This window comes from Barbus barbus (assembly GCF_936440315.1).
Source record: "Barbus barbus genome assembly, chromosome: 19".
Taxonomy (NCBI): domain Eukaryota; kingdom Metazoa; phylum Chordata; class Actinopteri; order Cypriniformes; family Cyprinidae; genus Barbus; species Barbus barbus.
The window spans coordinates 16,902,384-16,923,212 of NC_136747.1; the positions used below are offsets into that span (position 1 = coordinate 16,902,384).

The window sequence follows — 20,829 nt, forward strand, 5'->3', positions numbered from 1 at the left end:
TCTGCGCTGCTCAGCCAGACTCTGAGTATTTGATAAGAGGGATCTGGCACACACACACACACACACAGCTGATGAAATGCAGACTTCTTTCAAGTGTGGAGAATGACCCCGAGAGAGACCCTGTAAATAACAGATCTTTCAGTTCTGCACAAGAACTGTGATATTACACAAATGAATGGCGGAGATATAAAAAGAAACATTTTAAACTGTTTTTCTTCTTTTTGAAATTAAATTAATATTCTATGCACATCTCCATTATGCGTGTAAAGGAAGATTGACATATGTCTTTTTGCCCATTGAATGCAGAGAATGTAATTTTCATTATTAATTGAAGGTACATTGCTTTAATTTTGTAAGTCACTAATGACAATTCACACTATTTTCTAAATGTATGTCAACTCCCAATTCAATCCGGATCCTTAGCCATCTTCAAGAATCGGCTAAAAACACATTTCTTCCATCTTTATTTGACTGAGACTTGCATATCATTGCTCTTTTGTTGATTTTGATTGCTTGCATTGTCTTCATTTGTAGGTCGCTGCTAAATGACTAAATGTAATGTAAATGTATTTTATTGATAATATTGTGTATGATCCATGCTTAAATTTTTACAATTTGTTCAGACAAAATAAGAATTTATATTTTTGGGTCAACAGCCCGATTAATAGCTAATCTTGTCTCAGTGGTCTGACAGTAGAAGGCCATGGCCTGAATCATCAACAATCTGCTGGATGTCAGGTTCACTACAGATATAATGGAGTTGATGGATTCTGACTCAAACGTGATGCCAAGGCTCACGCTCGCACCTCCCCCATCATTTGGCCTCCAAGTCAAGGGCTTAGGCCAAGATCAGTGCTACGCTGTCATTGCCACAAACACTGAATGATAGTACAACTGATATTGCCATGACTGTAGCTAAACGAAGGTCCTCTGGCTGTCACAGCTTTACTGTCAGTGGAATAAATGTGTCAGTAAAGGTCATTTATACAGTTAAAATGACCAAAGCGCTGACCAGCAATATAACATTAAAAACTTCCAATGCCACACCAAAAAAGAAGGAAGCCTGTAATTAAAATGAACTGTACAGTTTGTTTTTTTAGGGTTAACTTGTTTATATTTGATTGTAGAGGGCTTATTAAAACCATTAAACTGAACCAGCCAGGAATAGTGTTACAGGAACAGAAACAGGAACCATAACATAAAAGTCTCGAGATGGCACTGTGGCAGATGTAGACATGAAACCACATTATGCACAGATCTGATATTTGACACACATCCACTTTTTTTGTTGACTTGAGTTTAGAGTCGGTAAGATTTAATTTGATGTTTCTGCATAATGTCTCTCATGCTTACCAAAGCTGCATTTACTTGATAATAAAAACAGTAAACTTGTGAAATATTTGTTTCATAGTTTATTATATCTAAAATTGTAATTTAGATGGCAAAGCTATATTTCCAGCAGCCGTTACTCCAGGCTTCAGTCACATTATTCTTCAGAAATCATTCACATATGCTGATTTGCTGCTCAAGAAACCTTTATTATTATCAAAGTTGAAAACAGTCTTGCTGATTAATATGTAGTTGAAACTCTGATTTTGTGTTTTTTTTTTTTTTTCAGGATTCTCGTTCAAACAAAAGAACAGTTTTCAACAATCTTGTATAACATTAATATTTTTACTATCACTTTAGAGCAATTTAATGCATCCTTTATAAATAAAGTATTAATTTCTGTTAAACAAAAATAAGGTAGTGTAGATAATCTCAAAGAAGCCCCATACTGGAAGATTTATCGGTCTATGTAGTTTATACACTATATTGTCACACAAATGCTCATGCAGTGTCTGCATCTAATTTATATGAATAAATGGATGTCACAGTCTCTCAGAATATCACTGCTTTTTGTGAGTAATTGCAATTACCTAAGGTATGATTATAATTTGACATGTCAGTAATAAGAGCAGCTGTGTTTGGAGGAATGTGACTGTCAAGCTGAGTGCACACAGTGTTTCCCGCGCAGTGATTTTCAGTGTAACCCCAGATAAACTTTCCAGTGGGAACAAATGGATTCATGCTAAATTGTCAATGAAGACATGCTGCAAACGTGTTAAATAGCTGCCTGTTATTTCAGGCATTTGCAAAAGCAGGTGGAGTGTGAAAGCGAGAAAGGGAGACGGATGGAGAAGACCGGAATCAGCTGCCTCAGTCAATCTATTTTTCTCTCCATTCCTTCCTGCTAATCTCCTCACTTATCATGTTGTGCATGAAAAGTGATATTGATCGATATGAGTTAAGTGAGATACGCGTCGCTTGGGCAGATGTGCTGGAAAGCAGATTACGCTGCTGCTAATCCACAAGTGTAGGGATGAAAGATTACAGCAGAATCACCTTCTGGAGGTAGAGCAAACTGACACACAGACCGAGAAGGAGAGAGAGTTAAACACAGTCACTAAAGAGCTTTGTGGGATGGTACACAGAATGGGATAGCCGACACAACCTAGTCAACAGATTACAGAGAGAGAGAGAGACGTCACTACAGCAGAGCTCCAGTCTGCTGCTAAAATGGTTGCTTAAATTGAATCAGACTAGGAATTTTTTATTTTTTTGGTGAATCAGGAGCATATGAGCAAGTTCCTTTTTAATGAATCCGTTTCATTTGTAGTTCGACTCACTGAACCACTCCATCATTTTAAGTCAAGTCTGATTAAAACTGAAAAGATACCTATTGTTAAGGCCCGTTCACTCTAAGAATGATAACTAACAGTAGCTATATCAGCAGTCCGTTTCTAATAAGAGCATGCTACAGTTATGACATCTGCCTCTTGAAAAGCTCAAGATTCTTAAAGCACGATGGCTGTCAATGTTTTTATTGTTCTTCAGATGAAACAAATGTTCTGAAAGTGATTTCAATGATTATCGTTCCTCTGTGCCATTATCTTTATGTTTGTGATGTGGACTATGCGAATGATTTTTAAAACCATGTTTTTATCGTTATAATTATAGTTATCATCCTTGGTGTGAACGGGCCATTAGTCTTTTCTCTTTTGTTTTGTGAAGCTTTCTAATTACCGACATATTCACAAAAGTTTTGTTGCAATAAATGGTATTTGAATGTTTTGTTTCAGGGGTCACTTAGTATGTGGAGAGTGAGATAACGTTGAGGAAAACCAGTCCACTGCTTTCGTGTTTGCATTCGCTGTATATTTGCACTCCTTTAACTACACATTCCACACACTCCGCTTTTATCTTTTGGCGTGGAAAAGGAAGGAGTGTGTGACGGGAAATTGCATTCCTGCTTTAACCTGATGTTTTTAATCTGGTCAGATGAGTCTCATTCTGCAGCAAATGTGACTTTCATTTATAATGCACATGGACAGACGCACATATCACATGATGGTTGAGTAGAGGTTAATGATGTGGGTTGGCAACCCAAAGCTCACAGATTCTGAAATGGAGCATCAGACAGATGCCCTGTCATTACTGTAAGACTTGTAACCTCAAGTTACTCTTGCAGGATAGTCCCTGCAATTACTGTACTGTATGTCACTAAATGACATGTAACATAATCTTTTGTGGTATAACAACTGGATTTGAATGACATCCACTTCTTTTTTTTCTCTTTCCACATTGCAAAATCATTGTATGCCGTGTGTGTATATACATGCATGCATGCATACTATTCAAATTTTGGGGTTGGTAAGAATTTTTTCTTATGCTCACCAAGGTTGCAAAGTTTATTTGAAATAGATATTTTTTCTCACGTTATAAATGTCTTTACTGTCACTTTTAATCAATATAATGCAGGATTGGGCATTTTAAAAAAATGCTGTATTTGAATATTTGGGCTCATATTTGAATAATGGTTTTATTTAAAGACGTTTAAAGCTGCAGCCAGATTTCATAATCGGTTAGGATTTTAAAACTCCTGTAGTGTGAGCATGGCTTTAGTTTGCGTGATTAGGATTTCTAACGGATTCCCTGCATTTACGACCAGCACAGCAACACAGAGTAAAATTTCAATCGGTATTTGTCAGTCCCATGCGTTTATTATGTGTAACTTCACCGAGGCGCCATTTTGAAGGCATCGTTGCATTGAGCAGTGAACTGAAAGAGTACAGAGCCGCACAGTAAAGACTGATTAAATCGTCATACTGGAGAAACTGATGCAAACCAAGTGGATAAAGTACCGAGATAATCTCAGCAATTTTTTAAGGAACAGTAATTTATATAATTTGTCATTGATGATTAACAATTAACACTGATCCTTACTACCTGACGCAAAACGTTGAGTGCCGCCGGCATCACTGCCTCCAACCTCGCTGGATATATGATTATCTTGTTTACAGTATAAAAACTTATATTATTTACTTATACACTTATATGTTCTGTTTTTGTCTAACATTGATTTGCACACATAATTTGCACAATTGTATGTAATTACATCATGTGAGTCTTTACCATTAAACCTTACCCTGTTTGTTCAAAATTTTCTGTACTTTATTTGGCTGATAACAAGTACTGATAAGTACTAATAACAATCAAAGACATTCAAAAACACATTTATGAAAATGGCATTATACATACTTTATTATTAATGCAACACTGTTAAAAATCAGTTTCAAAATGCAGAACAGAAGATGTGACAAGCATGATGAATCATCAACACACTGTTTTCTTAAGTGGACACTGTGTAAGTACTACAAAGAAAGCTTAATAAATTAATAATAATGTGATGATGATTTGATGCTTCTGCCAAACATTTCTGATGACCCTTTCTGCATGGATTCTTAGAAGTGCTAGATGATCTGCCAAATACTAAATAGTGCTTGTAGGTAGAAGACATTTTTACACACACTTTCACTCTGAATGGTTTCTCTGTGGAAATATATCAATCATTCCTTGTCCATCATGTCCAAAGGAGTCGAGAACCCATTTAATAAAGGTTCCCAAGTTTGGCATACCTGTATAATGCTGGTGGATCATCGTCTCAGCTGGCTGCAATGTGTTTTTTTCTTAGCTGCTCCCACTTACTGTTTAGTCACACCTAGCCTAAGTATATGAAATGATAATGTACAAAAATCTAGTCAGTACTTTTTAAAATTGTAAGAAATAAAAATGAGAAACATTAGAAATGTATTTTAGTGAAGTATTTAGTTTGTTACACTTGAGTTAAGTACAAACCCCCCAAAACAATATTTAATTTCAGTAACATTAGTTAAAACAACTCTTTGCACCTATGCATAAAACGATTGCAAGACATTTCATGGTACATGACACATTTCTGCTCACCCGCTCCCTGGTTATCTGTTTAATAGCATTGATAACCCTAAATAACATGTGAATATAACGTTGGCTACTTCAGAAAATAAGCACATCTAAAAAAATCTCTTACTTGCCTTTATGAAAATGTCGAGGGTAAGCGAACATAAACGGAGCTATGTTAGCAAATATGATGATTTTGCGCATCACCGCTGCAACACAGGCCATCCGATGCGGGGACGCCTCTTGTATTAAAGTCTCTTTTTTTTTTTTTTTTTCAAGTGTGAGACCTAAAATATCTTTCTTCGTGGTGAGTTTTGACCTTTTCTATCATGTAATTCACTATTCCAGACTTTAACACAACAAGAACGTACCATTTTAAAGCAAGGGAAAATGTCAATTCTCCAACTACAGAACACCTCGGGTGTGTCCGAAATCGCATACTTCCCTACTATATAGTATGCGAAAAACAGTATGCAAGGCTTTGATACCTTACAAATGGCGGCAATACCCAAAATGCACGTCGATTCTCATGAGTGTGACGTCACCTGACAAAAACCGATAGTGTTTTTATTTTTTGCGAATAATAATTACAGGGCGAATATTCGAACATTCGACTATTTGCGCACACCCCTAATATAATGCATTCTTGCTGAATAAAATTATCCCCCCCCCCCCCAAAAAAGTTTCAGATCCCAAAGTTTTGAATAGTAGATCCATCTGCTTCACTTGATCTATAAATTCATAGATGGAGGACGAGGAATGCCTACCATCCCTGTACACACCTGTACACACATGGAATACAATGCAGTGATTCTCTCTCAGATATAAAAGATACAAAGCGGTCACTTCTAAAGGTATACCCACTTTTAAAGTACTAATAGGCCTATGTACCATTTAGGGGTAAATAAGGTACAGTGTACTTTTTAATATGCACCTTTTAGCTCTTGTACCTAAGAGTACCGCCCCAGTGACAGTTTTGTACCCTTTTTTTCTGAGAGTATAGGTATCCACGTGACCGTTTCCATTGCTTGCTTGTGTTTTTGAATGTTTACTTTTAAGAACAAAACTCCATCGGTTCATTTGACTGACCTTTTAAAGACATGTTGAGCCATTAACTGATTGTAGCAGGACATAGTTTAACTTTATGTAAAAAAAAATAAAAATAAATGATAGCCTATAATATTGTGTCCTAAATCTCATTACATAAAATGCGCAATTCTTCATTGGTAAGTGTGATTCTGTATTGGCAGTAGACGCTATTAAATACTTGACAGTGGACCAAATTTCCACAATGTTTCTCATCCACTTTTGTACTCCAGTCAGGTATGCTGTTACTGAGCAACAACTCTCCATAATAGTCCAGAATTGCTCCTATTGCACTTTCAGTGACTGCTATTCTAGAAAACCTGCCGTCGCTCTTATTCCCTCGGTTCTATGTACCTTCTCCTCCTTTTTATTTGTGCAGCAAAATTGAGATTGTCCCCAAAGATATTGGAAATGAGGATCTCCGGGCACATACAGAAGTTCAAACACACACACACTGAGAACAGCAGGGGATTCTGGGAAAGGGGGAGGACTGTTCATAATCACAAAGACTGGCCACACACACTCGCCCTTACATGCACACCCACATACTCACAAAGGCAAGCCATTCCCTAGCCCCTGGCTGCATTTTTTAGCTCCTTTGAAAAGTTTCTTAGAAACACAAGAGAAGTTATGATCCACAGGAAGCCCCATCTGCCTGCGAGGAGAAAGAGTTCATTCACCCAGACACACACGGACACACAAATACATGCACAATACCATCCTTTAAACTTCACAAACACTGTATACTCGAATCACTTGATCTGCACTTTTGAGTTTATTACAAGTCCATGTGACAGCGGTCATGTTACGCACATGCTGTCGTGAGTTAACCCTGTTTTACCCTGTTATCCCAGACAGCAGTGATTCCGGGTGTTTTAGGCTGGCTGTCGTGTGGGAAGAGCGGTCATGACTTGGATAATATACCATGAAAGTGTTTCCATGGCAACTTCTCAGCAGAAAGCTTTCCAGACACTTTCCCCACATAACACTTGGAAAACCCAAGCCAAAACTGCCTTAACTGTTCATCCAATCTAGCAAATCGTTTATTACGAAGTTCAGATTTCTCTTCTAACACAGAAGCCACTGTTTTATGTTGAATTGAATTGAAATTTATTCTTTCTGTCTCTCTTTCAAATTTTCAAATTAACAATAGTTATTAACTTCAATTTAAAGTGTTATTCATGTTCTTGTGTACATTTTATATAATCGATTTATACTTTTTTACAATTATTTTTCCTTTTTTTCAACCCCTCCCCTCCAAACACCTGTCACTTTTAACAACCCAGTTAGTTCCAGATCGATTAAATATAGCTCCGCCCTACAATTGTTTCTCTTTTAATATCCTTTTTTACTGTTAAATATTTCACATTAATAAAGTAAAGAGGATTGCTGATTTCAAATTTAGTATTTTAGTTTTGTAAAATGTATAATTATTTGGTTATGTGCTTGGCTTCGTTAGTTAAACCAGGGATAGGTTTTGTCACCGTATCATCATAAATGCTTAATACTTGTGTGCTTTGGAGGAGCTCTTATGCTGACACACACGGCGTCTTACCCATATGGGCATCCGACATGGTCCTAATCCCATGGGATTATGGGATCACTTGCTGGTTGGATTAAGGATTGTCCCACAGAAACAGCTGTCCACTTCATACACGTATATAACATGCATTTCAAGAGACAAAGTTTAAACTTGAGGGTCAGATGTTTATATTAGGTGGTGGTGCTGTAATGTATTTCTTTTTTCGTATTTGCGTTTAATTGGCATATGTAGATGTGCATTCAGATATTTGTGTGTGTCTAACTCTGTGGTAATGAGGTCATCACCTAGTGACCAACTCACCTCTTAACTTTACTTACACAGTGATTCTCTCTCTCTCTCTCGCTCTCTCTCTTTCACACACTCTCTCCATCTCAAGTCATCCTCGTAGCTGCTCCTCTGGAAAGAAGCCAGTAAAGAACATCAAATTTGGCAGAGAAAAAGAGGACTAAATATATATATATATATATATATATATATATATATAATATATATAATATATTATATAGATATATACGGTTACTTAAATTTCAACAACTGCATTCCATTATAAATATATTCAAAGTAATATTTTGGAAAAAACATTTAAATTTTACATTTCACAATTTTTATGCTGCTAAGAGAATTTTGATCGACACGTACCCATTGCCTCACACAAAATAAGCATTATAATGCAAATTCTATTAATCAAAATTAAAAATCATAATTACAATATCAAAGAGAACTGATCATTCATAATCGTGCAGTGTACTTTTCCTCATTATGTGCCGCCAGACGTATGGATGTTATATTTACATTTGACTCTAAAAAGCTTTTACCCACACCCCCTCTCCATCTACGCACACACACACCCCCACACATACAAACCGTTTGTGAAAGAACCCTTGCAGTGCGAGCCAATTCTACCCCTTAATCATATCGTAGACCAAATTACACCACAAACCAACCCCACAATTACAGGGGAGGATACACAGACATCCACAAACACACAATCTATCCAAATATTCATACTGGCTTAGTCTTGCTTCTTGAGCACCAGGTTTTGCAGAGACATATGTGATTTGGAAAGGAGATCCGGTGCATCTGCAGCATGTATTTCTGAGCGTTGCACAGGTTGGAGAGGAAATCGCATTAGACCTGATTGCATTTACTGAATGGCCTGTGGTTATTAGCAGTTCAGATTGAGGCACAGTAGAATCTGATTCCCTGGTGTTCACATATACTTTGTGCTTAAAAAAAGATCAGCACAAATCCATAGCACAATTTAGAGCTGGTTTAGTTGATAAAATGGCTAAAATAGTAACTGGAATTGCTTCAGATTGCTAGTATGTGTTTGGTAATAGAGAGGCTGATACTGTGATACAGTCACAATAGTTGCAAAGATTTTGCCAGTAATATAACATTATGCAAAATAAATATTGTGGTGATTTAAATGTGCTTTTATCAGGCTATTATAATGCCCTAAAGGTCCTTCCTTGTCTCACAACTTTTTGAATACGAGAGCATTAAAACAGAGATACGTTTCTGGTATAAACTTGATGCGTTTCAAACTGTTTGTTTGTCTCAAAATTGTAATGGAAATATATGTTTGTTAATTTATTTACATATTTTAATAAAAACAGTTTTTTGTTAAAGTAATACTTTTATTCTGGTCAAAAGTGACAGTAAAGACATTTAGAATCTTACAAAAGATTAAGATTTCAAATAAATGTTGTTTTTTTACTTTCTTTTCGTCAAAGAATCCTTAGTTTCTACAAAATATTAAGCAGCACAATATTGATAATAAGAAATATTTCTTGAGCACCAAATCAACAAATTAGAATGATTTCTGAAGGATCTTGTGATACTGAAGACTGGAGTAATGGTGTCTGAAAATAATTTTTACAGTATTTTAATCATTTTAAATTTTTTATTTTATCAAAAATAATTTTTTGATCAAAGTATTGCAGCTTTGCTGAGCATAAGTGACTTCTTTCAAAAATATTAAAGAAAATCTTAGTGATTAATGTTATAAATAACTTATATGTAATTATTTGTATGTATCCATTTAAATCGCAGTGTATTGTTATACATGTGCAAATAAATCAAAATGATTAAGTATAGTAAAGAGCTGTAAAAAAACAGTATGGGAATCTTTTTTTTTTTAATTTCTTAAACCATTTCATAGCATATATTTAGATATATTAGTGACTCACACATGCTTACAGTGCAAAACATGAAGGCACATAAATATAGGCTACATTATGTGCATAATATGTAATTAGACCAGATACAGAACTGGGCACAGTTATAATAGTGTGTCTGTTTGTGGATGATGTTCTTAAGCTTAAGTGCATGCTGATGACTGACAGCATTTTGGGGCCTGTGTGTGTGTGTTTAAGGGGGATTACTGGGAGGGCATGGGATCGGTTTATGGGTCTGAGTATTTATGGGGTGTTACTGGGATGGAGACCAACCAATCATGAGAGAGGGGGACGGAAAGCGACCACAAGAGTAAAGACTGATTCAGAAGAGGGGGTTAGAAGTGCTTTTTACACCAATGGTTAGGTGTTACATAATGTTGTTTTTGAAAGCGTCACCCTGAACATGTTGGCTGCTGACTATTTGTTGCCAGAAACAGCCTCTAAACTTTTATGTTTGATGGGAACTGCTAATTTGTTTCAAATTTGTTTTATTAGGGTTTTTGTGTATTTGATGGCCACAGTTTTCCCGTTTATGTGACACGTTGGGACTGAGGACAGTCGAGTTCTTTTTCTGCTGAATTTTCATCCCTATTTAAGAAATTGGGTTAAAGGCAAGTGTTGCCCCTAGCAACAGGCCTCTCGATGAAACGGCTCCCCACGTTAGACCTCTTCACACTTACACATGAACACACATTTGCACAAATGTTTCTGACTTCTTTTTCTCTGTGTTTAAAGGCACAGCGTCACATATCTCGACCAAGCGATGCTGAGAGTTCTGGAGATGGATTTTACGACGATGAGGACTTATTCTCTGGATCCGGCTCTGGCTGTGAGTTTGATATGTGATGTGTTTGTGTATGTGTCACTTTAGCATGTTTGTGACGTGTGAGTGTGAATCACTCATTACGAGGTCACAGCTGCCTTGTTTAAAAGTCCAGCCCGGGCTTCCAATCCCCTCACCAGCTGGTATAATTCTCACAACTCAACGCCTTATCCCCCTCTTCATCTCTTTCTCTCTCACTTTGCTCTCTCTCTCAGCCCCTCTGTCTCACATTCCTCCCACAACTTCATACATTTATTTTAGCCTCTGCTAACTGATGCCCACAGACTGACAGTAAAAACTGCCCTTCTTTTCTTGTAAATAAAGAGCACTTCTTAATATATTTGCATGTGTGTGTGTGTCTTTGTGAGTGATCATCTGATCCTCAGTAATCAGATTATTGTAAATAAGATCACTTAATCAGCAGGAATCTGGGTGTGGACGGCCAATATCCGCTAGTGCTTAGGTGTTTCTTTAGAGCACTTTTGGCCCTGTGGTCGTTTAGAAAACAAACTCTCTTCAAATACACTTTTCAGAAATTATTTAATTTGAACGCTAACGTTATTGAACAGGGGACATAAATATCTCACAAGAGACTGTGATTTTGTTGAAATTCATTTTGTTGAATTTCCACCACAATGTCATTTCCATCATGTCTCAAGTGATGTATTGTGTTTAATACAAATCTGAGGGGGACATGTCATTTTAAATGGACTAAAATGGGATAAACAGATCCTTTTCATAGCTACCATTTTATAGATCTTAAATTTCAAATTTTTAAAAATATTTGGGTCTTTTTGCGTAGTTTTTGCAATTGAGTGAAAAATCATCAATATAGATCATGTAAAATAACATGTAAAAAGGGTAAGATTTACATTTCTTTCTTTTACACTAAAATCACATGGTAAAAACGGCATCACAACTTATAACTTAATAATAATACTGTATGTGTAAAAATTAGATTATATAAATGAAACATCTTCGCTAAGCTTTGAAGTAGTTTCTTATTATTTTAGTCTGTTTAGATTATCATAGTTTTTAAAATATATTTATTTTTATGATGGCCTTTCATAATTTTTAAGCATCAAGGTCAAGGATAAACAATCAAATCTATTCCTAAAGCATTTGAAACATAAAACAGCAATAAAGGTGACATTTCTAAGACCATATTAATGTGGCCTTCATTTAATAAAAAGAAGAAAAATCTGTTATCTGTTGAAATCAGTTAGTTTTAATAATAATCAACCCTTGGGACATAAGAATGCCTGTAGGTAAAGAACCACCGTCTATGTGTGTGCGCTTTATGAGCAGAGTTTGTGTTGCAGTTGCGCTTGCTTTGTTCTTTGTTTCTAGTGTGTGTGCATGTGTATTTCTTACCAAGGTTATTGATATTTTATTCATGTGTTGCTATGGGGATGTTCACATTCCTGGGCTGACCAATCTAAAGGTTGCTTTGAAGGTATCATATGACACATTAACACGGTCTAAAATGGCTGAGTATTGATCTCCTTCACCCTGTCTCACCGTGTTTTCATTGCTGTTTTCTACGCCTCCAGTTCCAGATATGGACGTTAGTCCAACTGTAGCAGGTGTGGCAGTCACTACAAAAGAGCCCCTCCCGCTTTCTACCACACAGGCCACTGGCCCTGCCCCCTCAGCCTCCCCCGCCGCCGAGCCAAGTAGCCCACCTCCACCTGAGGTGGAACGCGAGAGCGGCTTGGGACAAGATGTAGACAGAGACAGCAAATTGGAAATGGAGATTGAGAAAAAGTGGGAGGAGCTTGAGAAGGAGGATGAAATGAGACGGGTGAAGGAACAGGAAAGAGAACTGGAATCTGAGATCGTAACAAGGTTGAATGCTGATAAAGTGCAAGACGGAGAGGAGGAACCAGAGAGGTCGAAAGCTACGGTTGCCTCCCGGCTGACTGATGTTCCTCTAGTGTTCGTGGACTCATCCACCGCTCTGGTTGAGACTATAGTGGCCATCAGTGACCCGGAGGACCTTGCCACCACAGAAGAAGAGGAGGATCTATACATTACTACAGAAACCATCATGTTAGAGGCATCCAGCACACTGGAGACAACAACAAAGGACATCACAACCACTGAGGTCATCCCAACCACCGTTGCGTCCACCACTGCTAAGCCAACCAGACCACGTCCTGCCCTGACCACTCCGAGCACCGCCCCTGTACGACCCCGGAAACCACACACTACCCCCAGTAGAGCCGCCCCAACTGAGAGCAGCACTCGTTCAGTGATGACCACAACACAGGTTAGACAGTCCTCGTAAACAGAAATAAAAAATTAATAATATTGCATGCAAGGATGCACCGATATGAAAACTCTGGCCAATTCAGATAAGTCAGTAGTTATTTTTAATAAAAATAGTGGAAGATATTAAAAATATCTATCTGTATGTCTGTCTATCTGTCTGTCTAACTGTCTGTCTGTTTGTCTATCTATCTATCTGTCTGTCTGCCTGTCTGTCTGTCTGTCTAAAATAAATCATACTCGATGTATGGATGCATCAATATTAAATTCTGATTAATATAGATATGCTGACAATCATGCCTAAATAAAATTAACAAATAAATAATATTCCAAGAGATGCACCAGTATGAAAATTCCAACCAGTACGGAGCAAGTAATTATTTTTAATAAATGGTAGATATTATAATCTTAATTGATTTAAGAATGATCTAATGTTTAATTAAACATAAAACACTAAAAATTGTAATAATTAAATGCTTCAAGTGAATTTAGGCAGAACATTTAAAAATTTACAGATTTAAAAATGGATATTTATTTTGAGACTTGTTAAAGATTACATTTATTTATAAGTATTATCTGAATATTACAGTATTGCTAAATTATGAGTTTTAAAGGTTAAATAATTTTTTTAATCATTTTTATCATAAATTATTTAAGTGAGCATTACATGTGGTTAAAGGCAATCTAACTGTTAAAAGAGTGGAAATGCGCAGTTAAATATCCATTGTCGACAGGTATAGCTGCATTTTAACAAGAAAAAAAAAAATCTCTCATTGGCCAATAACTGATGTGGTGCCAATATATAATGTGCATCCCTAATCCCATTATTGCTTTTGACATGAATGATTTGCTCTTTAAGTATTCTCTTATTCCCTTTGAGATCAAATGCTGTGGCCCCAAAATGTTTTTGGACATTTTTGACAATAAAAGAACAAAGAATGAGTGGCATTATTTGTTCTGTCATTTGTGAATGAATTCCATTGATTTAGTATGTGCATACTGCATCAAAACCACACTTTCATCAGATGATTTATCAGACATCTTTGCTAATTCTACTCTCAAAAACCAAGTTTATAATATATTAAAACCAAGAACTTCAACAGAAAAGTCGGTCATCAGTTTTCCTCTTTCTCTCTGGAAATGTTCTTTTCAGTTATACATGATCTGTTGTGCAATTGTGAAGGATTGTCGTTTTTCCTTTTTTATTCTTTATTTAGACACAAACACCAGATGAAACTGTAAATAATGAAGTTGCAGGACCAGATCCAAGTGGTGATTTTGAAATCCGCGAGAATGAAGGTCGCCAAGGCAACGAGGTCAGGAGAGGCAAAGGGGAGCCTGGCGTGGCAGGAGAACCAGATTTGACTGGTAACACAGTAGATGATGCTGGAAGCTCAGCCGCTCAACTTCCACAGAAGAACATCCTTGAGAGGAAGGAAGTTTTGATAGGTGAGGGATGCCTGACACATTCAAACCTACTCCCACAACCCAGTTCAGTCTCTCCATTTTCTTTTGGCTTCTGTCTTTGAACCTGTCTGTCTATTTGTCTTGTATATATCTTTCATTTTTTATTTTTGTACATGTTTGTCCCCTTGTCTGTCTCCCTGTTACTCATAAGATTAATAGACCACACTGAAATGAAAATCCTGTTATATGTATGCGTGTGTGTGTGTGTATATATATATATATATATATATATATATATATATATATATATATATATATTTGAAAGAAGTCTCTTATGTGCACTATAAGTAAACAGTAAAGTATATAGTAAAAATACAAGTTGTGAAATATTATTATAATTTAAAATAACCATTTTAATTTAATATATTTTAAAATGTCATTTATTCCTGTGATGGCAAAGCTGAATTTTCAGCAGCTATTACTCCAGTGTCACATGATCCTTCAGAAAACATTCTTTATTATAGCTTTATTATTATTATCAATGTTTTATCATTGAATTCTCAATGAAAACAGTTGTGTTGCTTACTATTTTTGTTGAAACCTTGATACATTTTCCAGGATTCTGTGATGAAAAGAAAGTTCAAAAGGTCATCATTTATTTAAAATATAAATATTTTGTAACATTATAAATGCCTTTACTGTCACTTTTAACAATTCAATGCATCCTTGCTGAATAAAAGTATTAATTTCTTTGAGAAAAGAAAAACATCTTTTTCCACAATTTGACCCCAAATGTTTGAACAGTTATGTAAATATTGTGTTCAGGGTTCAAGCATGAAATAGCATTTCACAAAAGCTATTCATTAGTTGTTAGCGATATTATTAGTAGGAGTATTATGTTTGGAGTAACAGTTGTTTAAAGAACAGTTCACCCAAAAATGATTTATATTTTTGCTGTCCTATCCCTTTAACAACAGCTTGCTCTTATGATCTCAAGCAAGGGCCTCCAGTGGACTTTATTTTAGCTCTCTGAGGAGAACACGGTCTTCTACTCTGTCTTTTTTCCTTGTTCACCTTCTTTGTTTGTTTTGCTGCCTCTCTGTCTCCATCTCCCCTCTCGTTTCTCTCTGTCATCTGATATGCTGTCTCTCTCTCCTCAGCCATTCTGATTGGAGGACTGTTTGCCTTTGTATTTGCAGACTTCCTGGTCATAGGTAAAGATGTAGGAGTCGCAGGCTATAGCGTGAAATTAGTTGAATTTTAGCTCGTTTTTTGCATTTCCAATTTCCGCAGTTAAGCTTTAGTTTAGAGAGACTCCAAACTCTCCCTGCCTTGATTAAATGTGTTTTATGTTTGTTTGTCTGTGTCTTTATTTCTCTGTCTTTTCATTGGTTTGGTTTTTATCATGCAGTGTGTTTGGTTCAAAAACATCAATGAAACTGATGTCAGCTGTCTCCTTCAGAAGAGCCTATTTGTAGTTGTGCTTATTGCTGGCATTGCATCCCCTAAATTCTGACTGATTTTCAGCATAATGAGAAGGGGGTCATAACAATTTATTAAATTTTATATTTATTGTCCTATTGATTTGTTTAAAATATATTAAAAATTCAATTTATACATACAATGCCTGAAATCCTTAACATGTTTTTAATTTTTTTTTATTAAATTTTAAAATAAATATTTACATTTCTGAGATAAACTTGTATTAATTTATAAAAATATTTTTATAAATTATGAAATGTAATCTGTTATTATTTCGTAGGAACAATAAACAGTAAATAATTTTTGTTAAAATATTATAAATAGCCATTTATTTATTCCCCCCCCCAAAACCATATGAAAAGATATTACTTAATTTAAAAAAAAAAAAATTATTTATTTTTTTTTATCTTGGAACACTCTTTTTGTTGTCATTGACCCAGAGACATTTGCACATTTATGGATGGTGGGAGAGAACATAATTGTTGTTCATAATGATTTGAATTTGAAATGCTGTAAGTAATCAATGTCTCTTGTTCTTTCTCCAGCGGTGATTGTTGGAGGTGTAGTCGGAGCACTCTTTGCAGCATTCCTCGTAATGTTACTCGTTTACCGGATGAAAAAGAAAGATGAAGGCAGCTACACATTGGAGGAGCCTAAACAAGCCACCGTCACCTACCAGAAACCGGACAAGCAGGAAGAATTCTACGCCTAACATCCATACGTTTATCTCTCCAACCTTGCCCCGTCTCTATCTGACCCCACCTTCCTTCTTTTCATCTCACCCTTTTTCCTTTGATCCCTTTCTTCCCTTGTTTCCCCATGAGAGTGCCTCTCATTCCACAGACTCTGAACTTTCTTTTCCAAAAAAAACCTGAAAAAGATCAATGTAGAAAAAATTGAATTGGTTGTGGGTGGGGCTTAGGGTGGGGGCTGGACCAGAGAGGGTGGGACGTAAATCTACACGTACACAGAGAAGAAAAAAACTTTTTTAAGAACATGTTATTATTGATATATTTAGGATCGTTGTTCTATGAAATTATGACCTGAATCTTTTTTTGTAAAGACACTGCGGTTCAAATGTGTTTCCTGCACAATATTATGGGAGCAAAAAAAAAAAAAACAGCATGAAGAACGAGGGAGAGGAAAAGAACACAGTTGGGGTCATGGAGGGATTGTGAAAGTCAAGCGAGAGGAAGAAAAAGAAGCAGAAATAAGAGTTGCATGGCAGACATAGAGGAGGAATTTGGAGTCTGTACTCGAAATGCTCTTCTGTCACCAAGGTCATAGATCCAACTTTGTGTGGTGCCTTCCATTTCCCTGGTGCTAGAAACAGAGCTCGAGCAGAGCGAGCATGTGTGTGTGTACTTGTGCATATGTGTGCGATTGTATGTCTAAGGTGCCCTTGTGACCCCAGCCTAGACTCTCACACACACACAGGTGCACACACTCGGCCCGACTCCCTCTGCTGGTGAGAGCGTGTGTCAGCACGACGGTACCGTCCGTTTTGGAGCAGGGAGCCCGAAACACGTACACAGCACATTAAAAACACTGAAGGTTTGCTGTGAGGGAGCGCATGCATAGAATCAGAGGAATAGCCTCTTCTCTGCTCTGTATAAAGACTTTAGTAATCATTAGTAATAATCAATAATATATCAGCAGCTCTAAATGGAAGGAAAATGGTGATCATAATATTTGTAGTGAAGGATATTATCTATTTAGCTGTGCAGTAAGGTTTTATCGGTGTAAATATCAACTCGACTCTTTATTTTTGTCAAGCTTTTAACCATGCTATTGTAATAAAAAATGAAACACACACAGACACATATGCTAGCATTTTCCAGTTTTTTTGTCAGTTTAACATGGAGAAATGCTGAAACCTTTGCTCAGGTTTATTAGTGTTTCACCAGTCATTAGTCAAGCGTCTGGTTTTTGTTTTGAAAGCACAAGGTTAGTCTCTCTCACCGCCACATTCACTCACAAACTCGCATACATGCCACACAAACAAACCTGATGGAAGGTCATGCTCAAGACGGATGTTGTAGGAACGTGTTGATGAGGAACTTGTGCGATTAGGGGGTTGGTGAACATAAACCTAATGGTTTGGGAGAAAAATAGCTCGTCTAACAAAGATATCTGAGCTGAAAGCCTTTAAGTAGAGCGATTGCAGTGATAGTCAAAATTGCTGTCACTTTTTCCTCTGTTATTGTGTTTTTTATTGGATGTTTGTCAGGATACATTTAATTCATAAAAACAAAATGACTAGAAATGCATGAATTAGCAATAACAAGCTATCAACAACAGTCTCTGTGGTTGACATGCTCAGAATGTATGTGACATGTCATGTGGTGTGATGTCAGTGTTACTCGCAGCTGTAGCACAAGATGTTAACAAAACGCTGAAATGATGACAACTTGTCTTATCACATATTTTAAATATCTGATCATGTAAATGTACTATATCCAATCTGGGACGGTTTGTGTGCAGTATCAGCACTCCGTCCCCGAAATTTCCTTTTTATATCCACAGTAATGGAGAATTATACCCATCCCCGTTTATAAACATATCGCTGAGGGTAAAGCTGCCATAACACTGAAACATGACATCAAATAACACTTCCTGTTATATCACAAATCATGTGTCTAGAATGCATGGGGACGATTTTTTACACAAGCATATCTGACTGAGTGTGTGTACTAGAGCACATTCAAGACGCCACACTGTTCTCAATGGAGTATTTTAGGCAGGTGGGGGGAATCTTGAGACCCATATGGGGTGGTTGTACTTCAGTCTACGATTGTAATGTCACATCTGTGCAACAGTACCTGTAGCTTGAATATTGTACTCTGTATGATCATGTCCTGACAGTGTGCGTGAGTATGTATGTGTGAATATTGGCTTTTTAATGCATCTGCAAGTGTGTTTCACTCCCCAATAGTTCTTCCATTGTGGGGACATATTCTCCTCCCCCTGCACTTAAATTGCTATGTGACACTGACAGTTGCACAAACACACAAAACATGTTACATAGCATCACGGCCACAGCCTTGTAAATAAAACCTAGAGTGATTTCTGACCCATCACAGCACACCTTTAAGTAAATTACTATAATAAGGGCCAGTCTCCTGGACACTGAATAAAAATTACAGACCGATAATCGGTTTGACCGATATTTGGGGGTTCCTTTACCAATATTCACATTATCTACTTGGTTGTCTGTTCTGTAATATTCAGTCTACTGAATGCTGTCTAAAGAATAGCAGCAATGCCATTACACCACTATATGTTCACATGTAAAATAAAGACTTGTAAATGTTTGCATAATTATGTCACTTTTTACGTGAAACAATGAGAAACATGAAGTATTTTAACCTTGAGACCATATAGACCAAACAAAGATAGAAATTAATTTGCAACTGATCTACAACAACTAAACACAGAGAAAGTTATAAATATACTGCAAAAAAATAATTATAATGCTTATGTTTCTGTTTATTTTGTTAAAAAACATAAATGGCAATTAAAAAGTGAAACACAAAAACGTATCTATTACTTCAGGATTTGTCTTCAGTTGTGTCTAAGAGACTGGCTTTAACAATCAATGCTCACAAAACCTCAGCAATCATTAGTGTCTAATTGGAAGTTTGACTTGAATAATGTTAATCAATTGCTTACATGCTAAACATATAGTTGCAAGCCTACAATTAGTATGTGAAATTCAGGTATTAAGACGTGATGATTGTTTAACATTTTTTTGTACAAAACAAGCTGTTGGTGCTGCAGGTTTAATATTTTGATCATTCACAGTTTTCACCCCACCACTCCTACAATCTAATCTTGTGAGCAACACATTCACATGTCCTTGTGAAGCCCCCACCTCCCAACAACAAACATTCACCTGTCCATTCTGGAACATCTGGAGGTCACTGTGTGTTAAACGTTATGGACGTCAGTGGAACTTTGAGTTAGCATTGCGGTCTTTTCTACTCATTTCTACCTGTAACCTGTCACTCTTTCTATTCATAGCCAAATATGAGCGGGCCTTCCTGTGTCTGTGTGCCAATCACAGACCAGCATGGTCCTGGTCTGATGGTCGCCCAGCGTGGTTTTATACATGCACATTTTTTTAAATAACTTTTTTTTTTGTTTTCCTTTTTTTTCTCATTGGTTGATTTGTGTATAAAGAGGCAAAGTTCTGTCACTAATATGCCACTCTATTCTAAATAAAACCTGATTACCTGGTTATCTCTGTAGCTGCTGTGATTTAATTGGTTAAAATCCTGAAGCTGGCTATGATGGAATAACATAGTACTATACTATTCTTACTATACTGTATTTGTAGTATGTACTGTATACTAAGTACTTAGAATTCTGCATCCTACAATGCAACGTGCTTGACTGAAGTTAATTAGCTGTCATGTATGCACTAGAAGCAACATCAGCCACAATTTTAACATAATCTATCATTAATTGATCAGGCTACCAGGAGTTTTTCAAAAAGGTAAAATGTATAAAAAAGTAAAATAAACTCTTTTGAGAGGATAACTGAATACCACTCGCTGAATTTGGAACATGGTTATTAATTAAAACTAGCTAATTAGTTAACAAGGCAAGATTTCTCATCTGTATTTAGATTAACTTGAACTAAATGTAGCTACACAAACTAAAATAACAATTAACAAAACTACATAGACATTTGAAAATATTTAGAATTAACATGGAAACGAAAAATGTTATAAAAACTAGAATAGCAGCCAACCTCAAATACTAAAATAACAGGA

The 20,829-nt window shown here is 36.4% G+C and overlaps 1 protein-coding gene across 1 annotated transcript in view; it reads left to right on the plus strand.

Annotated features, from left to right (window-relative positions):
* The window catches only part of LOC306885699 (uncharacterized protein), a 31,970-nt gene extending 11,677 nt beyond the window's left edge, over nucleotides 1–20,293 (plus strand). Inside the window, exons 2-5 of the mRNA XM_079442411.1 lie at nucleotides 10,804–10,897; nucleotides 12,445–13,163; nucleotides 14,380–14,611; nucleotides 16,597–20,293. Coding sequence (XP_079298537.1) covers nucleotides 10,804–10,897; nucleotides 12,445–13,163; nucleotides 14,380–14,611; nucleotides 16,597–16,763 — 1,212 coding nt within the window. The 3' untranslated portion in view covers nucleotides 16,764–20,293. The remainder of the gene's footprint in view (nucleotides 1–10,803; nucleotides 10,898–12,444; nucleotides 13,164–14,379; nucleotides 14,612–16,596) is intronic.
* The last annotated feature ends 536 nt before the right edge of the window (nucleotides 20,294–20,829 follow it).